This window comes from Gobio gobio, assembly GCF_949357685.1.
Source record: "Gobio gobio genome assembly, chromosome: 17".
Classification (NCBI taxonomy): Eukaryota; Metazoa; Chordata; class Actinopteri; order Cypriniformes; family Gobionidae; genus Gobio; species Gobio gobio.
In genome coordinates, this window is record NC_137110.1 from 23,464,602 (window position 1) to 23,488,588 (window position 23,987).

The 23,987-nt window shown below is 36.1% G+C and overlaps 1 protein-coding gene across 1 annotated transcript in view; it reads right to left on the bottom strand.

The window, feature by feature from the left end:
- Positions 1 to 500: 500 nt before the first annotated feature.
- The window catches only part of tprg1 (tumor protein p63 regulated 1), a 29,289-nt gene continuing 5,802 nt past the window's right edge, over positions 501 to 23,987 (bottom strand). The window contains exons 4-6 of the mRNA XM_079841467.1: positions 23,502 to 23,678; positions 5,329 to 5,482; positions 501 to 3,199 (exon numbers count right to left, since the gene is read on the bottom strand). Coding sequence (XP_079697593.1) covers positions 3,005 to 3,199; positions 5,329 to 5,482; positions 23,502 to 23,678 — 526 coding nt within the window. The 3' untranslated portion in view covers positions 501 to 3,004. The remainder of the gene's footprint in view (positions 3,200 to 5,328; positions 5,483 to 23,501; positions 23,679 to 23,987) is intronic.

Consider the following 23,987-nt stretch of genomic DNA (forward strand, 5'->3'; position numbering starts at 1 on the left):
ATATTGTATATAGAATATGTTCTGATTTTCAGTACAAAATGCCACTTTTGGAAATGCTTGGATGTATTTTACAATGTGGAGATTTTCATCATTGTGCAGTACTGGTCTTGTGTTGTGTTTGGTCAATATAAGTACTTTACTAATAAAAATATATCTGGAAAAAAAATCTAACCCAGACTATATCATTATAAAAGTAGAAATGTTGAGAGTTTAAGATTGAGCACAGCCGTGTGTAAGAGGTTCAAACAGAATCAGATTGTATGAACCATGTGTGTGCCATACGGTGACAAAATTGGGTTTTGTTAAATAATTGTAAAGTTTTGAATGGAGTGTTTTGTTTTGCAAAAGAACTGAGGTGTTCTGCTACTTGTGTGTGTGGCTGTGACTTGTGTGTAGTGTTTTGACAAATTGACACTTGTTTTTGAAATTGTGCTTAAGCAATCGTAAAAAAAAACTGTAACACGTTTAGTTTTCGCACACATTCAAATGAAATCATTCATAAAACATAATTCATTAATTCAAGAATCAACTCAAATAGCACATTTATCCATGAGTAAATATTATAGCAAAACTGATGACACACCAATCAGAATCTCAGGTTAGCATAAATAGGAGCACAGGGGATTATGTGCTTTAGAAAATGTTCCTAACACTGGAGAGAGAGCTGAAGAAATCATCTACATGCGGTTTTTATACTACTTACACATACAGTATAATTACAGTACATTAACAGTACTTTAGATGAGGGAAATTTCACTTTGTACAGTAAACTGAAGAATGCTGTACACCAATTATTTTTTACATGTATGTTTTACATTTTTGCAGAAATGAGAGACAACTGTCTAAGGGAAGTTGTCAGAAGACCAATAGTACAGTGTACTGTAATGAAATGTGTCCAAAGGTGCAGAGGATGCTGAATGTATTGATTAATTTTCTACTGTACTGTAATTGACAGTATGCTCCTCTATTGTGTTGGATACCGAGTTCCTATTCAGTTCTTTGGTTTTTTAAATTTTCTTTTCATCTACTGTAAGATCACTTTACAGTAGTGTAATTAAAATCAATTTTTCCTAAAGCTCATTGTTGTATTTTATTTTCACTCTTTAATTTATGTTGTATACTGTAATAGGCTTTGAGCTGCAAACTCATTGCTGAATCCCAATAGGTTTTTGTTACAGTGTTATGAATTGATCTCACTAGTGTTCACTGGGTAGGGAAGTAGTATGTGTATTTGTTAGGTTTAGTGTGTCATCTGAGGCCAAAGTTTGATTCTGACAAAGTATGTGTTTTTGACTGAAATATTTGAGTTCGATGTGGAAGTTTGAAGTTTGTACCGTGGTGTGTAGTTACGAGATTGTGTTTATAGTTGAGAGAAAATTGTTGTTAGCAATCAAGAAAAAATGTAATGAAACAACTGAAAAGCATCCACATTCAATGACTGTTGTCAACCACGTTAACTGGGGTGGCCACACTGGAGCCAGTTTTTAGGGAACAATTTGTCTTTACCTTAAATGTAAAATGTACATGTTTTATACTTATTTTAAGCTTGTTACAGTTTTTCTCAATTGTTTAAACACAAATACGGGTACTTGAGACACAATGACCTCAACATGTAACTCATGCACCAACCCCCTGAACCAATTCTGCTAAACTACAAGCACAATTCCTGCTCAAATTAGTTCTAAAACAAACTTTTTTCAAAACACTACACACAATTCTCTGCATTTGGCACAATTTTCATGCAGAAAATCTCGTTTTCACAAGGAACACAATATGCACATTGACTCATCACATGGGCAAACACCTGTCACACAGTTTTACAATTAGCAAACAGAGCGTTAGCATAAAAGGGCAACAGGTGAGCTCTTCTGTGTTTTTTTAATTTTTTTACTGTAACTGTATACAGTAAATTATTCTGTTGTTTTGTATGTAGACCACTGTATGTGCAACTTTGTGTTGGTTGGGATGTACACTGTGTACACTGTTTTTGTGGGAAAAATTAAATATATTTGTTACCGTGTAATTGTGTGTTCTGAGTATAAAAGTAATATACTCAAATATTTTACAACACACTTATGTATGTACTGTCTGTAGTAAGTGTAACACTGAACCAAAAAAAGACCTAAGTCATTATGATGAATGGAGAAGAAGTGTTTTCCATTCATCATAGTGTTTTACATTGAGTACATCAACTGGTTCTTATAAATGTCTATTCATATGATGGTTTGTGTGTGTCATTTGAAAACAAAACACCATTTTGAGAAGAAATAACATTGTTTTGAATGTAAAGTTTAATTTTGCAGGAGAATTGAGGGGTTTTGCCCATTATGTGTGTGTTTTTTGATTTGTGTGTAGAGTACTGAGAGCATGAGGCATGCTTTCAGAAAATGTGTGTAAACAATCGAGAAAAACTGTAACATGGGGGAACTGGCCCCACCTTAGAGATGCCCAATACATCAAAACAGTTCAAACTAGTCAGATAAATGAAGCACAGCTAAGGCACAATTTAGTTTGAATTACTTCTAATTGCAGTAAACAAAAATGACTGTTTCAGCACTAATCAAGCAGGTTTGTTCTGTTTTTGAAACATATCAAGGCCACCGAGTGAATGTAGTAATTACACAATCAGGGAAAATCCAGAACTGCGTTCAGCTGTAATAATAAAACCAAAATGACACATAGCGAAGTTTCACACACCAAACACAAGATATTTCTACACAGGAAGTCGTAGGAACAGAGACAACATACTTTGTATGCTATGACACAACCTAAAGGAAATGTATGATTGACATTGTTATATAAAAGAAAATTGGGGCTAATGTAACGAGATGAAACTGAAAGGTTTGATGAACTTTAGTATAGATAAATGTACTTTAAGAATAGAAAGTATACATTCCTCCCGCATATTTAAAATATACTCCATTATCTAAAATAAGTATAAATTACTCAGCTAGTGCAAGAGAATTACTTAGTGTAAACAATCATTGGAAGACTCAAAGTGCCCTCAGAAACCAATATTGCCCCGTGCTAAGCAATAGCCCAGCTTGTTTTGGTTGCCTATGACAGACATCAGACCCACGTATGCTTCGATTAGAATGGCTTGACTCAGCACAAGAACCCCGTTGGCTTTCCCAGGTACAGGATTCTTACTGTGGGCTTTCTGCGCAGCCAAAGTCAGCTCGTTCCTGAAGTTCTGAATCTAAATGATGAAGAAAAAATATGGTAACTTAGTCATTTATTCAGTACTAAAAAACACAGCAAAAAGATATTTTAAATGTTTATTTGACTCAAGTTTGTTTGCCAGGTTGGCGGTTTCTGCTTGTCAAAACCTTTGTGTTTATGCTTTCTCTTTTTTATCAACCGTACTTCATTTTTGTTGAACTTGCTGTTCACCTCAGTAGGCGGAGTGGAATGTGAGGAATGGGAATGAGGCTGTGGGATTAGACACCCCCGTAGTCCAAATGACAGGTTATGCGATCTGTGAGGTCACCTGCATAAGACCCTTCGCTCACACCTTGAACTACATATATACTTAAAGGGCAGCAGATTGTCCTGGGCCCCCCACAGCCACGATGAGTGAGCCAGGGACCAACAAATCTAATTTCAACATTTTTGAAAGTGATCTTTCTATACCGACTTGGATTTTATTTCTCGTTTATTGTTTTATTAAATTATACAGCCTTAAATCACGGTTTCTGTTTATAAAAACTAGTAACATTTTATAAACCTCAAATGTCCACAGGCCCCCAAGTTGATCATGACATAATATAAGGCAGGGGTTATTTCTATAATTAGCAATGACAACAAAAACATTTAATAAAATATGAGTTTATCTATCTCCATATCCCTTGTGAAAAAGAAGACCTTAGATGTATTGAATGTGCACTTGTAGTGAACTTCAAATCTTTATCCTTGCTGATATTGTAATAACATTTTAAATTATTATCATTTTAAATCAATATGTTTTAGTAAAGTTGGCATGTTTTAAAGAAGTGCACTTATTTTAATGTTACTGTAACAGTAACTGGGTGTTATTCAATATAATATTTAAAGTGAATATATTAAAACATTTACTAAATTGCAAATTCATCATTACAATTACTAATGTACCACTAATTATATTTAAATACATAACATGCTTTGATGACATTTGTATTGAAACTTGTATATTTTTGTTTCCCAAGAATGCTTGTCAGTACTTTCATCAGTAAACTTTAAATAGATTTCAAAGACAAATTATGAATTATGAAAGTACATTTAAAAATGTACTTAAGTCCTAGTTAAGTGGGTCAAAAAGCACTTAGTTTAGCTAATTGCATTTAATAAAAATTTAAGTTATAACATTTTCATTTATTGCAATTAACATATAATTAAGTGTCTGAAAACAATACTTGTTGTTCGCACAAATATATTCTTTTAAAGTGTATTATTACTTCAAGCTTTTTTTTAAACTAAAGTGTACTTCTTTTTCGCAAGGGAAAGACAGATATAAAAGCTTTTATATGCATACAAACATGAGCAAAAAAAATAACAACAAATAATTAAAAAAATAACACCAAAATACCTGCAAAAACAAAAGAAAAGGTATTTGGTAAGCAGATGCTAAAAACGATAGGCTGATTTTTTTTTTTTGCAATGGCATATAAACTATAATTATTGCCATACTGACATCTAAATTAACAACTTTCAGTGCTTGGCCTCTTAAAACCTGGATTATGACTGTTTTATTGCCAGGAAATTACTTAATAGCATGCATATAGACAGATGAACTATAAACCTGAGTTTGGCTCACCCAAGTTTAACACGTCACTGCCGATGCATCACTAAGCCCCTTTGTAAAAGTGTCCAGGTGGAACTAGTGAGCCTTTCATACATTAATACTTATAGTGAGTAACTTAAGTCAATTTATTTATGCAGGAAATTTCCACTGACACCATCTGTTTTTTGAATGACCCCAGTTTGAGAAACGCTGCCTTAAGTAACCTTGCCTCAAGCCTCAAGTAGTCGTTCTTTAAAATCTTTATCATGTAGTGAAATAAATATTGCACAATTAATGTTAACTGAACACGTAATTTCTTCCTTAGACGACTTCCAAGAAATTGTGGATTCTTACTCCACCTCTGCAAGTCCTCTGGCAGCTTCTGTAACGCTTGTGATTAACAGCATTTGAGAATGGCTAAGTGAGCTAATTTAATGGTAGGGTTTTGCTGTTATTAAGTCTGATAGTTTAACTAAAAAAGGAGAAGATATTATAGAAAATATGTCAGAGGTAAGGAATGAGACCTGACTGTGATAAACGTGTTCCGTGTGTTGCAGTGTAATACTCACCTCACACAGGTGACCCAGCTGCTCATTGCTACCCTTGACAGGGTGATAGGTGAATGTAGAAAAAGGATAGTCAACAGAAAAAGGATTCCAACGGGACATGAAAGATGGTTCTCTGAGTTTATCCCAAAACACCCGCACACCCTCACCTTCTCTCCTGAAAAAAAAACACACATATCGTAATGCTTGTATGCTGGAAAACAATGACAGATAAACGATAGCATTGCTAGAGAAATCTACATTTACACTAAACTCTATAGGGGACTTTACAAGGAAATGCTATAGGGAAACGTTCATCACAGAATAAAAACAGAAACGTTAAGAGAAAATAAATAAAAATAATAAATAAATAAATAAATAGGAAAAAATTTAATAAATTAATATTATATTTTTTCTATTTCTATTTATTTATTTATTTTTATTTTTCTATTTATTTAATTTCCATTTATCTATTCAATTTTTTCTATATTTATTTATTCCATTTTCTATTTATTTATTTTTATTTATTTATTTATTCTATTGTTCTATTTCTATTTATTTGTTTGTTTCATTTCCATTCATTTATTAATTTTTTTCTATTTCTCATTATAAAAATAGAAAGAATAAATAAATAGAACTAGAAAAGACAGACAGACAGTTTATAAAAATAAAAAAAATCTCAGTATAAAATATGAAAATAATCATGTCTTTTTATTTTAGGACGAGGTTATCACCCCATTTGGGTGTCCCTGAAAAAACCCTGACAAACTGAGTGGAAGTGTAGTGGGAGGTCTAGTGGAAGAATTCGATGAGAGCAAAGAAAAACACTATGAAAATGCAGATACGCAGAAAAATGCATTACAAAAGAAAAACTAAATTAGTTCCACGAGTTTGCTGAAGCGTGCACAAAAAGCACTCAACTGTACAAAAACAGGAACAAGTGCCACATATCTTTTGATGCTGCATCTGTAAGCCCTTACTACTAACAAGTGCATTATCTGCTCATCGATTCACAATTTCATGCTTTCAATTAGGTCAGCTTGACCCCAGACCCCCCAGCTTCCCCTCCCTGCCAAAACTGTCACCATTTCTCTTCAGGTCGCCTCCTTTATGCACAGGCCAATGTACTGTTTGCTGAGCTTAGAGGCAATTCCCTCCGCTCATCAGATTTTCTTTCATCCCCTCTGCCTTTCTCTTTTGCCATTTTAAGTAAATAGATTTTAATGAAAAGCCTAGAGGGTATGTCTTTATTTTCCAGGCTGATGAAACCTCAGAAGACAAGAGAGCGCCTGGCAGCAAACACAGGGCTTTAAAACCTCCAAACATTCGCTCTTTGAAATGTGTTGGCACTCTTCCATATTTTACAAGCATCTTTCACAATAGACAATGTACTGTTTCTCCATCAGTCATGGAATAAAAGGCTGTGATTTCTGCAACTGTCCATGCAGTCACACTAAGAGACATTCTTCGTTTATCACCGATTTGTAAGTATTGCATCATGTATTGGTGCAACAAAATAAATCAACAACAAATAAATAGTTTTTGCCCTGCTTGGTTTCTATTTCTGTGCCATTGCTCCAGGTAGCCCCGCCCACAGTGAAATGGCATTGGTTTAAAATCACATTCCTCTTAAATGTATATGAAACAATAAATATGTTCTGACACTCACACACCGTTTTTTACTTGTTTAGAGAATGATTAATAACCAGACAAGAAGTTTCCTTAAAGGTCCCATTCCGCATGATCCCATTGTTCAAACTTTAGTTAGTGTGTAATGTTGCTGTTAGAGCATAAATAATACCTGTAAAATTATAAAGCTCAAAGTTCAATGCCAAGCGAGATATTTTATTTAACAGAAGTTCCCTTTCAAAGCCTACAGCGAACGGCTGGCTTGGACTACATCCTGGTACTTCCTGCTATAATTACGTCAGTAGAGCAGTAGAACAGACTAACCTCCGCCCACAAAGAAACGCGAAAAAGGGGGCGCGGTCTTGTTGCTGTCCCACGTGGAGAAGCGGACGGTCGCGTGGAGAAAAGGAACTGTTGCGTTGAGTGTGTTTATCGCCATGTCGTCGAGACGCTGTTATTTTCATCCAGGAGTCAAATCACCTTTGTTTGGCTTTCCCAGGGACGCTGTAGAGATTATTGAACGCATTCATCTCTACGTTAAGAGGCGTGATCTTTCCAACATGCGCTAAGCTGCTGTCGAATCACAACACAGGAACTGCTGGCACGTGCGCTAAGCTGCGGTCGAATTACAACACGGTAAGCGCTGGCACAATCAGAACTCGTTACGTGTTTCTGAAGGAGGGACTTTATAGAACAGGGAAATCACCAGCCGTTTTTAGGACAGTGGAAACAGCGGTACACAGATAAGTACATTGTGTGAAAAATACTGTGTTTTTTTACACGCGAAACATGAACACATGTTATATTGCACACTGTAAACACAATCAAAGCTTAAAAAAAACACGAAGAACGGGACCTTTAACTTCGTGAAAGCTAGCTTGTATAAATTCAACTTCAGGAACTATCTAGATAAAGTTTTCGAAAATGGAAGTAAAAGAAGTTGCGCTTCGTTAGTGACATTTCATAAACGTGTGGCCTGAGAAAAACACTTCTCGTGTGTCTCGCTGAGACTGATATGCCCTTCAGCACAACACCACCGTGGCCATTAAACCTACGCAACCACATAACCAGTGACCCAGCTTTTCCCTCTTGCACTCTCATACAGACAGACTGGGCTCCAGGTAAAGTCAAGCATCTACTGAAATCACTACAAAGCAGTCAGTGTTTAACCGCAGGAGGTATTTCTCTGTTTTTCTAAGCTGACAGATGGATCCATCCTTTTCTCTGAATTCACTCAAAATTATGACAGTTCTTGCATTCTGAAAAAATGGCCACATCTAAATAACTGTTAAGTTAAAGATATTGAATAATATCGCTGAATTAATCTAAATAAAACTAATATTTATGGGCTAAATCAGGTAGAAATAGTTTGTAGGTTATCTTTTTTTCAGTTTAGTACAGTCATAATCATATGATTTTAAGATATGATCATACATGTTGCACAAATATTAAGGGAAGATACATGAGAAAGAAACGTAATACAACCTTTATTTACTGACAGCATGCATTCTAGACATTTTTAAATCAATTATTATTCTCAAATATTATAATAAATTTCAAAACCTTAAACTGTTACCTTTTTTTGTTTTATTCTAAATGTTATATTCTAAAAGACATTGTATGGGCTTGACATTGACTTTTTTGCTCACCAGCCACTGTGGCTAGTGGTTTTCCAAAGTTACTAGCCACTCAGCATTTTCACTGGATACAATTTTGACATCGATACCATGTGGAAAACTGCCACGTTTTATTTTTTTTTTCTAATAGTATTGCTTTTTTTCCTAATAGCAGGTATATTAGGCCCCGATCAGATAGAGCATGTTTTTCAGGTTTGAAAACACGAGGCGTGCCGCCTTTTTTTGGTTTACATTTTTTTATTTAGAAAAGAGCAGTGTGCTGCAGTTTTTTTTTTTGTTGCTAGAAAACCCCCAAATCAGCTGTCCTGTCAGTCTAATCAAGGTAACCGTCACCACAACGGAAGGCCCGATTTTTTTTCAACTTCAAGTGCTGAGCGATCCTTTGTGCGGGGCGCACAAACAGCGTGCAAAGCGCTCACTGCCAATAGAAAACATTTAAAAAAGGCGTCTCTCACTGTGCCAAGTGTAAACGTTTGGTGGAGGGGGGGTTGTGGGAACAACCGTTGTGGGAACAGTTTGGGGTTGGCCCCTTGCTGTTCTAACATGACTGCACACCAGCGCACAAAGCAAGGTCCATAAAGACATGGATGAGCGAGTTTGGTGCGGAGGATCTTGACTGGCCTGCACAGAGTCCTGACCTCAACCTGATAGAAAACCTTTGGGATGAATTAGAGCGGAGACTGAGAGCCAGGCCTTCTCGTCCAACATCAGCGCCTGACCTCACAAATGCGCTTCTAGAAGAATGGTCAAAAATTACTATAAACACGTGTGTTTAAAGCTAAACCTTGTGGAAAGCCTTCCCAGAAGAGTTGAAGCTCTTATAGCTGCAAAGGGTGGGCCAACTCCATAATAAACCCTATGGATTAAGAATGGGATGTCATTAAAGTTCATGTGCATGTAAAGCGTCCAAAACGTTTTTTTTTTTTTGTATGTCAATGCATTTAACTTTTAAATGTTTAAAGTAGTTAATTGTATGGCAATGTTTATATTTTTATTCTTATTTGGACATCCATGGATAACAGTATGGAAGGATATCGCGGACAATTTTCAAAAGGAATTGCATAAAATGTGACAATCCAAACGCAATTGCAAATCTTGCATTGCCGTTTGCATTTGCGTTTACGCGAACGCACAACGACTGCCAAATTTCAAATGGAAAAGCAAAGTCTGTTTGCAATTGCATTTCCAATGTCTTACAAGTTATGACCCTGCTCACATCATGTCAAGTTTCTATAGATTCTCTGAATTTTAACTCATCATGATAATTTACTGTGTCCGCTGGAATATGATGATATTTGTCTGATACATAGCCTACCGAATGCAGTCATGTCAGTTTTCTTATTTGCTGTTTTTTCTGGTTGCCAGGTGAACATACAATCAGTTCTGCATTTTGACTTTGTTTGAACTAAAGAGTTTGAATTTTGGTTTTTATTACAAAAATAGCCAAATCCCCCATTTCCACCACTTGAGGGCGTGGCCTACTTTCAGACTACATCAATAAACCCCACCCTCAAGCCTGATTGACAGTTGACTGTGTTAGACATCGGAAATGCAAGTGCAAAGGGGATTGCGATTCCATTTGAATTTTGTGCAGGTTGTGGCAGGACATGAAATAGCAAATAGATGATTTTCTATTGCTATTCCAAAATGGCAGGGTCATAACTTGTAAGACATTGGAAACGCAATTGCAAACAGACTTTGCTTTTCCATTTGAAATTTGGCAGTCGTTGTGCGTTTGTGTAAACGAAAATGCAAACAGCAATGCACGATTTCGTCCACAAATTGAAAACGCAATTGCAAATACAAATTGCAATTCCTTTTCAAAATTGTCAGCGATATCCTTCCATATTACAGTTTGAAACAACATGAGGGCGAGCTAATAATTTCATTTTCATTAATACTTTAAAAGGTGCTGTATGCAAGAATGACAGCTAGAGGTTGAAATGGGTTGCTCAACTCACGCGGGTTGCCAGTTTGAGGGCACGCAACAGGAACGAGCACAATTAACAATGGAAGACGAGGAGACTTACACACTAAGTTGATGTGTTGATTATCCGTGTTTTATGTGCTTCCATTTCCTAGAGATGGAGGCTTTTAATGTCGGGTGGAATCTGTGATCTCTGACCCGGTTTGTTTGCTTCCATGGCAGCCATACGCAATAAGTGTTTTCTGCCAACTGGCAACCTGTGGTGTCGAAATACTATTGGGTAAACTGGCAACGTGCTTTATTGCCCAGACAAAAACAAAAACAGACATTCCGACATGGAACGCACATTTCAAAGTAAAATAACAGGCTGTAGCATTGTTTTTCAGAGAAACGATTATGTGAACTCAGCATGTTTCCTAAAAATCTGCAAAAATATATATATATTTTTTCGACTTTAGTCAAAAACTTACATACAGCACCTTTAACATGCCAAACAATTAATTATTGACTGAAAATCTTCCACTGCAGCTCTTATATGCCATTTTCCTTCAAACTGACACGTCGTGATTGGTTAAGACACAAACCAAAGGCATTCCTATTTTAAGGAAACTATAGAGCACAAATATGGACTACAACATGGTCGTAAGAACTATCATCAATACTCTGCTACTTTGTACCACAGAAACAAAAAATGAAAGGCTTACAGGTATGGAATGAAATGAGAGTGGGTAAATCATGACTAAAATATTGAGTATATAAATGATACAAAAAATATGTATGTATGTATGTTTTTTTTGGGTGGGTGATTCCTTTAAGTATGTGTAATTTGTGATTTTTTCATTTGAGCACATGACCCTTGGTTTTCAGTGTACACAGAGGTGTCAGTGCTTGGAATCTTTACATAAATATATATTCAGATGCATATCTTCAACACGAGACAATCGATCCAAACATGTGCACAGTTCCTTAAAACGTGCGTGTTGCATTTCCAGGTGTGTCATATTTTGGCAAAAACCAACAGACTCCAGAACACACCTTAAGAAGGACCAGTTCCTGCCAAACACACATACCTTAAAGCTACAGAGAAAGAGCGACTCTTCAGATAGGAAAAAAACATAACTACAGGGCAAGGCTGTGTCTACAGCTCTCCCGATGCTGCCTATGTTTACACTAACACTCTCAGACCTTGACAATGGCTGCTGAGGTCTCGCGGGCTACACCCTGCTGAATAAACTGTTGTGTTGAGAGAAAAAGAGAGGAAAGGTGATTATGGGGCGGCACAAAGACCGACTCAGAAAAAAGGTTGAAAATGTGACTGTTTGTTGAGTATGTAAGGTTTTTGTATGTTTGCTTAAAAGCGTTAAGTGTGCTTTGTGTGTACATGAGCAAGTACACACGCACACACTGTTTGTGCCAAAACAGTTGTGTATTTTACTGTGTGTGTGAGTTGATCCAGATGATTCCAGAGGTAAGCTATCAGTACGCGAGGGCCAGTTGAGACAGGCAGAGGGCTGGGCTGTAGCAGCCAACGGGCTGGGACATTCACTGTTTATGGTACAGGCTTGAGCTTTCACTGATCATTGCCACTCACTCTCTTACGCACACACACACACACACACATATGCACAGACAATTTCATTCCATCACTCTACATGATTGAGAAAGATTGAGAAGGGGAGGGAAAGGGAGGGATAAAAAGAAAAGGTGAAAAAGAGAAGGTGAAAAATGGATGCTAAGATCCGTCATGCATGACGCACAAGCTTCCCCGAGACGCATTACACACAGAAGTGCATTCCTAGAAATAAAGTCACACTGAATTTGAGGTTTCCTGCTGGCTATAAATTTGGAATAATAGCCAGCAGGAAACATTACATTTATTGTACAGTACGTGTGTACAGTACACAAAATGTACAGTACTTTTCTCAAACAAGGATGAAAAAGAGTGATTTTTAAAAATGTCAATAGTCTTATAAATAATATCTAAGTGTATTAATATTTTGCATTATTATTCAATTGAATAACATTATTTGGTAACACTTTAGCATGGGGAACACATATACACATTTAACTACGACTTTTGCATCAATAAACTCCTAATTTACTGCTTATTAATAGTTATTAAGGTAGTTTAGGTTTCGGTATTGGGTATGATTAAGGGATGTAGAATAAGGTCATGCAGAATAAGGCATTAATATGTGCTTTATAAGTACTAATAAACAGCCAATATCCTAGTAATACGCATGCTAATAAGCAACTAGTTAATTGCGAGCATTGAACCCTAAAATAATAAAGTGTTACTCATTATTTTAATTTTGAATGTTGTTTTAAGCATGCAAATTTGTTATTGTTCCATACTGTTTAAAGCTGCAGTTCGTAACTTTTGGTTCTCTAGCAGTTAATAAACAGAACTGCATGCGTCTTGTGGATGAACATTGCAGCCGGAGCTACTTCTCTCTGTTTATATCTATGGCAAGTCACGCAGGGACTGTGCTCCTCCGCAACAGTTCCTACCAGACCGGTCTGAAATAGTCCCAATATAAACACTTATTATAAGTGTACCATAATGATTCAGGGTAAGACAAAAACATGGTTTGGAAAATTGATTCATGTTGTACATTCTCATTATATAATTTTTTGTAAATCTTGAACACAAAAAAGTTATGGACAGCAGCTTTAAAGAAAGTAATAAACAGATTTGTTGTAAAATATAAAATTTTTGTAAAAAGGTCAAATACATTTTTAATATATATTTATTTATTTTTCATATTTACATAAAAGCAACTGTCACTCATTTTAATGTCAAAAAGTGATTTTATGTAAACATGAAAAATTCCTCATCAGTGCCATTGAACGGACAATGAGTTACATATTTTGTGAGAACTCACAAAGTTGTTATTAGCTTTAATAAGGAGCAATTTTACTGACAAGAACATGGCAGTCAATGGTAATTTGTTTTTTCTATATCAATTTATCATAACCTCGAATGACACAAGAAAGAAGATAAAGTTATTCAAATAGCACAGTTGGTTTAATTTAGGATTGATGAGTTACATTTTTTTAAACTCAACAATTTCCAGGTTGAAATGTCACTGCAATTGTAGAATGACTCAAAAATAAACACAGCAAGAAACACACACACCTAAATGTATTCTTAGTTAATCTTTGGTGCAGCGTCTTGAAATTCCTCTAGCACTGCACTTATGTATGGCTGAGGACTGGTAAATCAACACACTAGATGAATATCAGTAGTCTGCTACAGCTGTCAGAGTAAGTGACTCGCAGAGTGCCAGAGCCAACAAACAAATCCCCAGATTGCTCAATAGATCATACAATTGAGCAGCATGGGCATCCATGAGCCAGTTTTTTACTTGACATGATAGAAAAACCAAATTCATGCAAAAATATCAGAGCAACAGAATAAGGGCGAGAGGAAGAAATAGGTGGGGCGTTTTTCCTGTGACTAATTTCCTTCAGGAGGTGAAGATCCAGGAAAGTAAATGCCAAGAAATGATGCATCATAATGCTTCTGTTTTATATAGGCAATATTTTATTGCAATCAGGCACAAATCAGTGCTCCACATATACAACACCACAAGATTTAGAGATTTAGCGCTATGCTTCCTGACAATGACAAATCAGCCCAGAGTCTCTCAGGTCCAAACAGTGCTGACCCATTATTCTACATGAGCGCAGTGGACACAGTCAATACAGTAAATGACCTGGCAAGCTCTAGCATGTTGACACATAGTTAAGAAATGGTTAACAAATCCCTATGTAAACTTTAGCTAATCCTTCCCAGGAAGTCAATCACAATGAATGCAGCAATACAGTTCTGTTGTTTGTGCAGTTTTTACCCCACCCAGAGCACTTAAATGGAAACAGCTCAGATTGATTGCAAGGTCTAGGAAATATGCAAAAATTAAAAAGCTTAAAGTCATTCAGAAGTTATATCGGCAATGCAGTTCTTAATCAGGTAATGTGTGCAAGGTGGTTTTGGTTACAGTGCAGTTGTGGGAGGATATGTATTGAATGTGAACGCTGTGCACAGCTGGTCTAAATGTGTGAAATTGCGCCCTCTGCTGACCAAACTGCACAATTATTCATAATCAAGTGATGGTGTGGATTAGTTCAGATACTGGGAAAGTTTGGAAAAATGTTTTTGAAAGTAGTCTCTTAATCTCACCAAGGCTGCGTTTATTTAATAAAAAACACTGTAAACACAGTAGTACTGTGAAAAAGTATTTCAATTTATTTCTGTTGTAATATATTTTAAAATGTAATTTATTCCTGTGATGGCAAAGCTGAATTTTCAATGTCACATGACCTTTCAGAAATCATTCTAAGATCATTTCTTATATGTTGAGAACAGTTTTAGCTGCTATTTTTTTTTTTTTTTTTTGATAAATTAATGACACACTGCCATTCAAAAGTTTGGGGAAAGATAAAAAAAAAAAATAGAAAGAAATACATTTTCTTTTCTTTTCTTTTTTTTTAGCAAAGGCACATTAAATTTATCAAAAAAGACAGTATGAAATTGTACCAATTTTTTTTGGAACTTTCTATTCATCAATGAACCCTGAAAAAAAAATTCCCAGAATCTACAAAACATATTAAACAGCATAACTGTGTCTAACATTATTATTATTATTAATATTATTATTATTATTATTATTATAAATAATAAATGTTTCTTTGGCAGTTGAAAATTCAGCTTAGCCATCATAGGAATTAGGGCTGCTCGATTATGGAAAAAATCATAATCACGATTATTTTGGTCAATATTGAAATCACGATTATGTAACACGATTATTTCACATGACTTTGGGAATGTGTTGTATTTATTAAAAATACACCTTTCAACAATTCAATTGAAATTGTAACATTTGTTGTACTTTTTGAACTATTAAAATAAATAATATAACATATATTCAAATCAAAGTATAAAAGTATTCAAGTAAAAATGATAATCACAAATAAATAAGATCAACAATATGGTTCGGCTAGATATGCTTTTCAGGTACGTCTAATATTAGTTTTCAGGTACAGAAATGTATCAAATGTAAGGTAGCATTGCATATTTGAGTGCATAAATTAAAGATGAATCCTATTAAACTTACAAAAGCTGTTCAATCCGGATCGGATATGCGTCGTCTTTCTCGACTGTATAAAGTTCACTTAAGGCATATACAGACTATGTCTGCTAGGATACTCATCAAGATGGACATGTTGACATACGTTTTGTGTGAGTTTGTCCGTTCAAGAGCAAGACTTGAAAGAGAACTCAATATTTGCGCGCTGAGAGACGTGTGCGCGCTCTCGGATGAGCGCACAGAGATACATTTCCTCACAGCGCGTGCGGCTTCTCATTCGCGTCTTCTGGCACAAAACCCGGGTGATGACGGTGAAAACGACTGGTCATATTCAAACATACGGCAGCACTCGCATGCATTGAACAAAGTTTACAAAGAGAGAATTATTTGAAAAATATGAGGGGAAAAAAGGACGTTTACACGGCACCCCTGCTCTCGTCAGTTTTTGTTTCTTTATTAGATTGTCATAGGTCACTCTGTTTAATTTTCAAGTGGTTAAACAAATTCGTGATGTTCCCTTGCGTTGCAGCCACTAACATGTAGCAAATCTTGCACGTAGCATGTTTCTGCTCGTCGTCTGATTCCTCGAAGCCAAACTGTTCCCAGACAACGGAGTTGGTTTTGCCTTTTTTGCTCACCAAACGCTGCTGTAACTGCCCTCCTTCTGCCATCTTTACTCGCGCCGAGTTTTTAAATTCTGCACACGAGACTCCCGATCTGAGAAAGTTTGTGGCTTCGGGAGGGGCGGATGAGCGCGTGCGCGTTTCATTCAGAACGCAAGGCAAAATAATCGTTTTTTCTCGATTGTACTATTTTGGTGATCGTTGGGAGGCAAAATCGAAATCGAAATCGAAATTCGATTAATTGCACAGCCCTAATAGGAATACAAATATATTACAACACAAACCAATATAATAATATTTCACACTGTTTTACTGTATTGTTGATCAAGTAAATGCAGCATTGGTGAGATTAAGGGACTACTTTCAAAACACATACATATAGCACACTTTGGCATTTAATTTAATTTTGAAGTTATATTATGCATAATGTGCATGTATACTACCATTCTAAAGCTTGGTTTATTTATTTTTAAATAAATGTATATTTTTTTGCATAAAGAATGCAGGGCAAACAGCATTTAAATAGACAGGATAATAAACTAAGAAAACAAGACACAGATGAAACAGGTTAACTAATAATGAGCAGAGGATACTGGGAAAAGAAGTCCGAGAATAACAGAGTCTGTGGAAATGAGGCTGCCATCTGCTGGTACATAAGGGTACCCCAGCTGACAGATGTCACAGTTACATTTATATTAGCATAGAAAACTAGTTGTTCTCTATGTCTTCTCTGTGTCAATCGCTTTGCCTATCCAAGTTTTCTAATGACAACCTTCCTTGCTTAATTGAATATTTCATACTTTGTATGTTTTCATTTGACAGAAAGCTGAAAAATTACCTCCAAGTCTGACACATTTCGATGATTTATAAACAGCCTCTTTACACTCGAAATGCTGAATATATTTTTTATAGCAACAGTCCGTAAAAATGTTTAAAAAAAGCTCTTGTCAGCACGAGCTAGGCTACTGAAGACACATGAGTGATGTGCAGGGTAGATGGGTAATTACTTTGTCTAGACAGTCTGGGTGAAAAGCACTTTTTGACAACATTGCACACTTCTTCATCCAGCCACAGTGAATGAACTCTCTTTGCACCACACTGGGGCTAAGACTCATTCAAAACCACCATGAACCATTCTCACTGCAGTTAAGGGAAGTTATCAGTGGCCTGCAGACATCTGGGGTAAACCCTTACTATAACCCATGATATAACTTCTGGGGTAAACCCTTACTATAACCCATGATATAACTTGGCCATGTTTGAAGCACTGCATTTTTTTTGGCTGCACTGTAAATAAATCTAATTAGTGCTCTTTCTTTGAAGCTCAGAAATTAAAAACAGAAAGGGTAGAGATTCTCAAAAAGAATTGTCTCTCTCATTCTCAGTAAAGGCAGTAGTCCAATCATTAATCACTGTAATGACTCGTGGCTAAAGCCCACACACAGTCAGACTCCGCATACTTTTTTTTCCTACGCTGATAGTTGGAAAATACTGTGGAAATCTGATGGTTTTATATATGAAAAAATGAGCTGAGAATATAGGAATGCACATTCAAATTCTGGCTGATAACGATACAGTTCATTATTTTCATGTTATTATTTAAATTCTATACTACTTTGAAAAAAGTAAAAAAAACATTATAGTATACAAAAAATTTAAATCAATAGTTTTAAATTCTACATCTGAATTTAGGCATCACAACATTATGATGTACAATATGAAAGATTCATATTCATATTGAGATCTTCTAAAACATTATGCGGCACATAAAATGCTACTAGAGATGACAATAAAAGGTAATTTAAATTTGAAAACAGGGGCATATAAATATACAATATTGGCAGAAACTATCATACTACCATTTAAAAGTTGATTTTTAAAAGAAATGAATACCTTTATTCAGCAAGGATACATTAAACTGACCAAAAGAGAACTAAAAATTATGTCAAATAAATAGCATTCCTTTGTACATTCTATTAATCAAAGAATCCTGAAAGAAAGATCACAGTTTGCATAGATAATAATAAGATATGTTTCTAAAGCACCGAATAAGCATATAAGAATGATTTCTGAAGGATCATGAGACAGAAATAAATTACATTTAAAAAAAATGTTAAAAACAGCTGTTTTAAATTGTAATATTTCCCAATATTACTTGGTGAGCATAAGATCTTTCAAAAACATAATACACATAGTGTATCTAATCTTGACTGATACTAATGTATTATTAAAGAACAATTATATCAGTAACAAAATTGTAATATATTCCAGTAATATGTTCATAGTGGTAGCAGAAAATTAGCAGATCATAAAAAAACCCTGGGGCCCTGATCACCCTGTCTGTGGTATTACAGTAATATTCATATTCAGTTTCCCAGTGTCAACGTCTAATGACTCAAAGTGCGATTGCTCTGTTAGTGTGGTTTATTTGAATAAGTGTGAATGCTGCCGTTCGAACCCTGGTGTGTCCCAAACAAGTGGACCCAGACCAGTGAAAAGGGTCCGCTTCCAAACAAACTCTGGTGCGGTTTGACTGAAATATGAATGCAACATGGACCAAAGACATCTAAACGAACCAAAAACAAGATTGATATCAAAGATGCAACCCTAAAAAGGACAGAATGCTCAAGCATACCTACGCTGCGTCTGAAATAATTTACTTTCCTCAAATGTAGCGCCTACTCAAACAGTATGCGATTTTGGACACAGCTCTGTTTTTTTCATAGCTGTAGGAGCTGTGTTGCCCAATACAGTTCAGTACAGACACCGGAAAGGCCATCTCCTTGCAGCAGATCTTTGTTTGTGTGTGTGTGATGAAGGAATTCCTGGTGCTGTTTTGACCCCTTTCATAAGCTCTTCACAAGTTCTCAACTGGTAAAAATGTCATAAAAGATGTTTTTTTGTTTTGTATCTTTAGGTTCTGCCTTAAAAATGACCCAACATTAAATGTATCATTTTCTTTGACCAAAAGAACCGAACTACAAATGTGAACACATCCTACGTTTCCTTAGAATGCATGCAAATACTGTGATGTGGGGCGTCACAATATACAGTCCCCTCCAAAAGTATTGGAACAGTGAGGACTATTCCTTTATTTTTTCTATAGACTGAAAACATTTGGGTTTGACATCCAAAAATGTATATGAGACAAAAGATCAATCTTTCAGCTTTTATTTCCAGGCATTTACATCTGGATCTGATACACAACTTAGAAGATATAACCTTTTGTTTGAACCCACCCATTTCTCATGTGACCAAAAGTATTGGAACATGTGACTGACAGGTGTGTTTTGTTGCCCTGGTGTGTCCTATTACATTGATTATTCAAACAATAAATAGCACTAAATGTCTGCACTCAGTTTCAGATTTGGGTTTTGCCTGTGCAGACTGCATTTATAGTTAGACGTGTAACCAACATGAAAACCAGAGAGCTGTCTATGGGTGAAAAACAAGCAATTGTGAAGCTGAGAGAAGAAGGAAAATCAATCAGAGCCATTGCACAAACATTGACCATAGCAAGTACAACCATTTGGAATGTCCTGAAGAAGAAAGAAACCACTGGTGTACTAAGTAACAGACCTCGAATGGGTAGACCAAGAAAAACATCAGCTGTTGACGACAGAAACATTGTGAGAGCTGTAAAGAAAGACCCTAAAACAACTGTTAGTGACATCAGCAACAACCTCAAGAGGGCAGGAGTGAAGGTATCACAGTCTACTGTCCGCAGAAGACTTCATGAACAAAAGTAGAGAGGCTACACCAGAAGAGGCAAACCTCTCATTAGCAAGAAGAATAAGAAGGCCATGCTGGAATTTGCCAAAAACTACAGAGACAAGCCTCAAACATTCTGGGGCAAAGTTTTATGGACTGATGAGACAAAGATTAACCTCTACCAAAGTGATGGAAAGGCTAAAGTTTGGAGAAAAAAAGGACCTGCTCATGACCCCAAACATACAAGCTCATCTGTGAAACACGGTGGAGGTAATGTCATGGCTTGGGCTTGCATGGCTTCTTCTGGGACGGGCTCATTGATCTTCATTGATGATGTAACACATGATGGCAGCAGCAAAATTAGCTCTGAAGTGTACAGAAAAATTTTGTCTGCCAATTTACAGACAAATGCAAACAAACTGATTGGGAGATCCTTCATCATGCAGCAAGATAATGACCCAAAACACAGTGCCAAAGCAACAAAGGAATTCATCAGGGGCAAAAAGTGGAAGGTTTTAGACTGGCCAAGTCAATCTCCAGACTTAAACCCTATAGAGCATGCATTTTACCTGCTAAAAAAGAGACTGAAGGGAGTAACCCCCCAAAACAAACAACAACTGAAAGAGGCTGCAGTGGAAGCCTGGAAAAGCATTACAAAAGAAGAATGCAAAAGTTTGGTGATGTCAATGGGTCATAGGCTTGATGCAGTTATTGCAAGCAAAGGATTTTCAACTAAATATTAAGTCTTATTCACTTTAATCTATTTTAAGTTAATCTGTTCCAATACTTTTGGTCACATGAGAAATGGGTGGGTTCAAACAAAAGGTTATATCTTCTAAGTTGTGTATCAGATCCAGATGTAAATACCTGGAAATAAAAGCTGAAATGTTGATCTTTTGTCTCATATAAATTGTTTGATGTCAAACCCAAATGTTTTCAGTCTACAGAAAAAATAAAGGAATAGTCCTCACTGTTCCAATACTTTTGGAGGGGACTGTACATGCGGACATGAAGATCATACTTCATATGCAGAACACAGCTCTGCACCATTCACTCAATATTCACTAATTCATCGGACTGATGCTGGACAATGGTGTTGGGTCATTACTGAGGTTTGCCTTTTTGAGTTTGTTAGTATTCTGCTGTCCCGCTACTGTACTGTAATTAGGGTTCTGTACAGAAACATCAGAGGTGCCATCAAACAGGTGACTGACCATAACAGAATGAAGGACTCATCAACTGGAGTGATTAAAGTCGAAGAGACAAACAAAATGTAGTGGAAATGAGAATCAGAATAATTTTTAAGTGGTGTGTTGTGAGTAAAATGAGAGCATGAGCGGAGAACTTGTTTAAAAGAGAGAAGTGCAGACAGCTTGAGCATGAGATTAAGAGTGAGAAAAGACAAAATAATGAGGGAGATGGAAAGAAATGATTAAGCAAAAATGGAAGGAGACGGAAAAAGAAAGAGTGGCTTTAAAGCTTGCCTTTCTCCTCCAGCACTCTAGGGTGGTTTTCAGTGGCATTTTATTTATAATTGAATGTAATGTACGGAGATAAAGTCAGCCCAATACGGCCTGCCTCTCCTAAGCACTTCACGCCACATTACGTTTTATTCATCAAATTAGTTTTACTTGGGTTGGTGTCCCCTGAGCCAGCTTTAAAAGGTTTGGATGAAAGGACTACATTAATTTCTACCACTAATCGGTTACACAAGAGCTATACTGACAGCTCTCCCCTCCCTGCGTTATAAAGTCCTCCTTACATCCCATTTCTATTCACATAATCCCTCCACACAAAAATTAAGAGAAGAAAAGACACTCTGGCCTCCTTCCCCTCTGATACCATTTGTTAAATCCTGCTGCATTGTGGGTATTATCACCCTGTAAAACTGCTAATACGGTTAGGAAAAATGACTCATGGTCTCAGATTTTCCTCATTTGTCCTCGTGGAGAAAAGTATAGAGATGAATGAGTCAAAAGCAATTAGCTAAAATATTCACAAACATACAAAGTGCTATAATATGAGAATATTATAGGTTACTGATCCCAGTTGGAACACCTGGGTACTTCAGTGGCAACTCAAATAGTCTTCAGGACCTTGAGGACCCCGACCTCTTATGCTCATAATTTTTGCATTTAATACAGTAAAAATAAAAAATACAGTAAAAACTGTAAAATTGTGAAATGTTATCACAATTTTTCTATGTTATATATAGAGAAAACAGTTGTTTTAAATTGTAATAACATTTCACAATATTACCGTTTTGGACCCACTTTATATTAGGTGGCCTTAACTACTATGTACTAACATTTTAATTAATAATTTGATACAATGCACTTATTGTGTACATACATGTTTTTACATTGTACTTACATTTTTTAAATTAGCTGCATGTAATTACATCTGTAATTAATTTCTGTACTTACATTTATAATTACACTGTTGACACTCCGTTATACCTAACCTAACCCTACCCTTAAACTTACCCAGACCACCACACCTGTCCCTAACTTTACCTGTATCCCACCTTAATATCAGCAAAAGTGTTTTGCAATACAATACTTTGTACTTATTTTTTTGATGTTAGTACATAGTAGTTAAGGCCATCTAATATAAAGTAGGGCCACAGTGTTTACTGTATTTTAGATTTTAGCTGTTTTAAAATGTAATTTATTCCTGTGACGGCAAAACTGTATATTCAGCAGCCGTTACTCCAGTCTTCAGTGTCACATGATCCTTCAGAAATCATTCTAATGTATTGATTTGGTGCTCATGAAACATTTATTATTATTATAATTATTAATATCAATGTTCAAAATGGTTTTTTTTTTGTGGCATTTCATTTTGTGGAAACCGTGATACATGTTTATTTTATTCTTTAATGAATAAAAAGTGAAAATGTTTTATTTATATATTTTTTGTAACAATGCAAAAGTCAATTTAATGCGTCCTTGCTGAATACAAGTATTATTTCTTTCAAAAGACAAAAACAATCTAACAGTAGTGAGACTTCAATTCGTATATTTTTTCAATCTATTTTCAACCAGGTGTCCAGCTATTATTAAGACCACCAAGCAGTTTCGGTAACACTGGCTTCTCCCTGTGTTCACTTGCGGTTATCACATCCACAATGTCCTTACTGAAGCAGAACACGAGTCCATCTCTCATTCTCGACAAGCCCTGCCAGGTTGTCATCAACATAGGGAGCACTTCTTTGTGCTGTATCTCTCCCCAGACTTTGCTCTTATCATGCAATTAAGCATGACATGAAAAAGGTGGGGAGGAATTTACAACTGATTAACAAAACTGGCAATAAGCCAGCATGGCTTTTTTGAAAAAGAACTTCTGATGGTTATTGAAGGCTTCATTACACATGGCAACAGGTGGCACAATAACAATCAGCGGAGTGTAGAAAATTATTTGGGCTTATATTTTTGGTTCTGATGGTCACAGTTGATCAGAAACTATGAAGTACAGTTAAAAGTTATGGAACATTCACAGACTTTTTGTTGCATTAGGGAGTTGTGACCTTTTCAACAAGGAATAAACTGATACTGATAAAGGAAAGGGTGTTACTCACTTCAGGAGGGCATGTGGTGGAAAGCAGAAGGGACCATGGCAGATGCGGTCAATGAAGTTGAGTGGAACCTTCTGGATCTGCTCACAGTGAAGCATGACGAAGTCATACTTGCAGATGAGGAGGGTGTTCTCTGTGATGAGCACCAAACGCTCTTTCTCATTGTTCCAATGATCGACCCTACACAGGAAAAGGGAGAGAGCATTAAAAATATGGGTATTACTTGTAAAGATGCACAACATTAAAATTCTGGCCAATGTCAGAGCCAAAGCCTTGTGGGGAGTACTCTGATATATGATGCAGTAGCACCTTAGGCAATCTCACTCCCCTCTCTCATTGCCTCTACTTCACTCTAATAAAAGGCAAAAAAAAATGCCAAAAATGCCACAAAAATAAACTCTGGCTGAGTGATGTGTTATATTCGGATAATTACTTTTTATGTTATGGCCAATAACAATTCAATTGTCTTAAATGCTTTAACTTAATTGC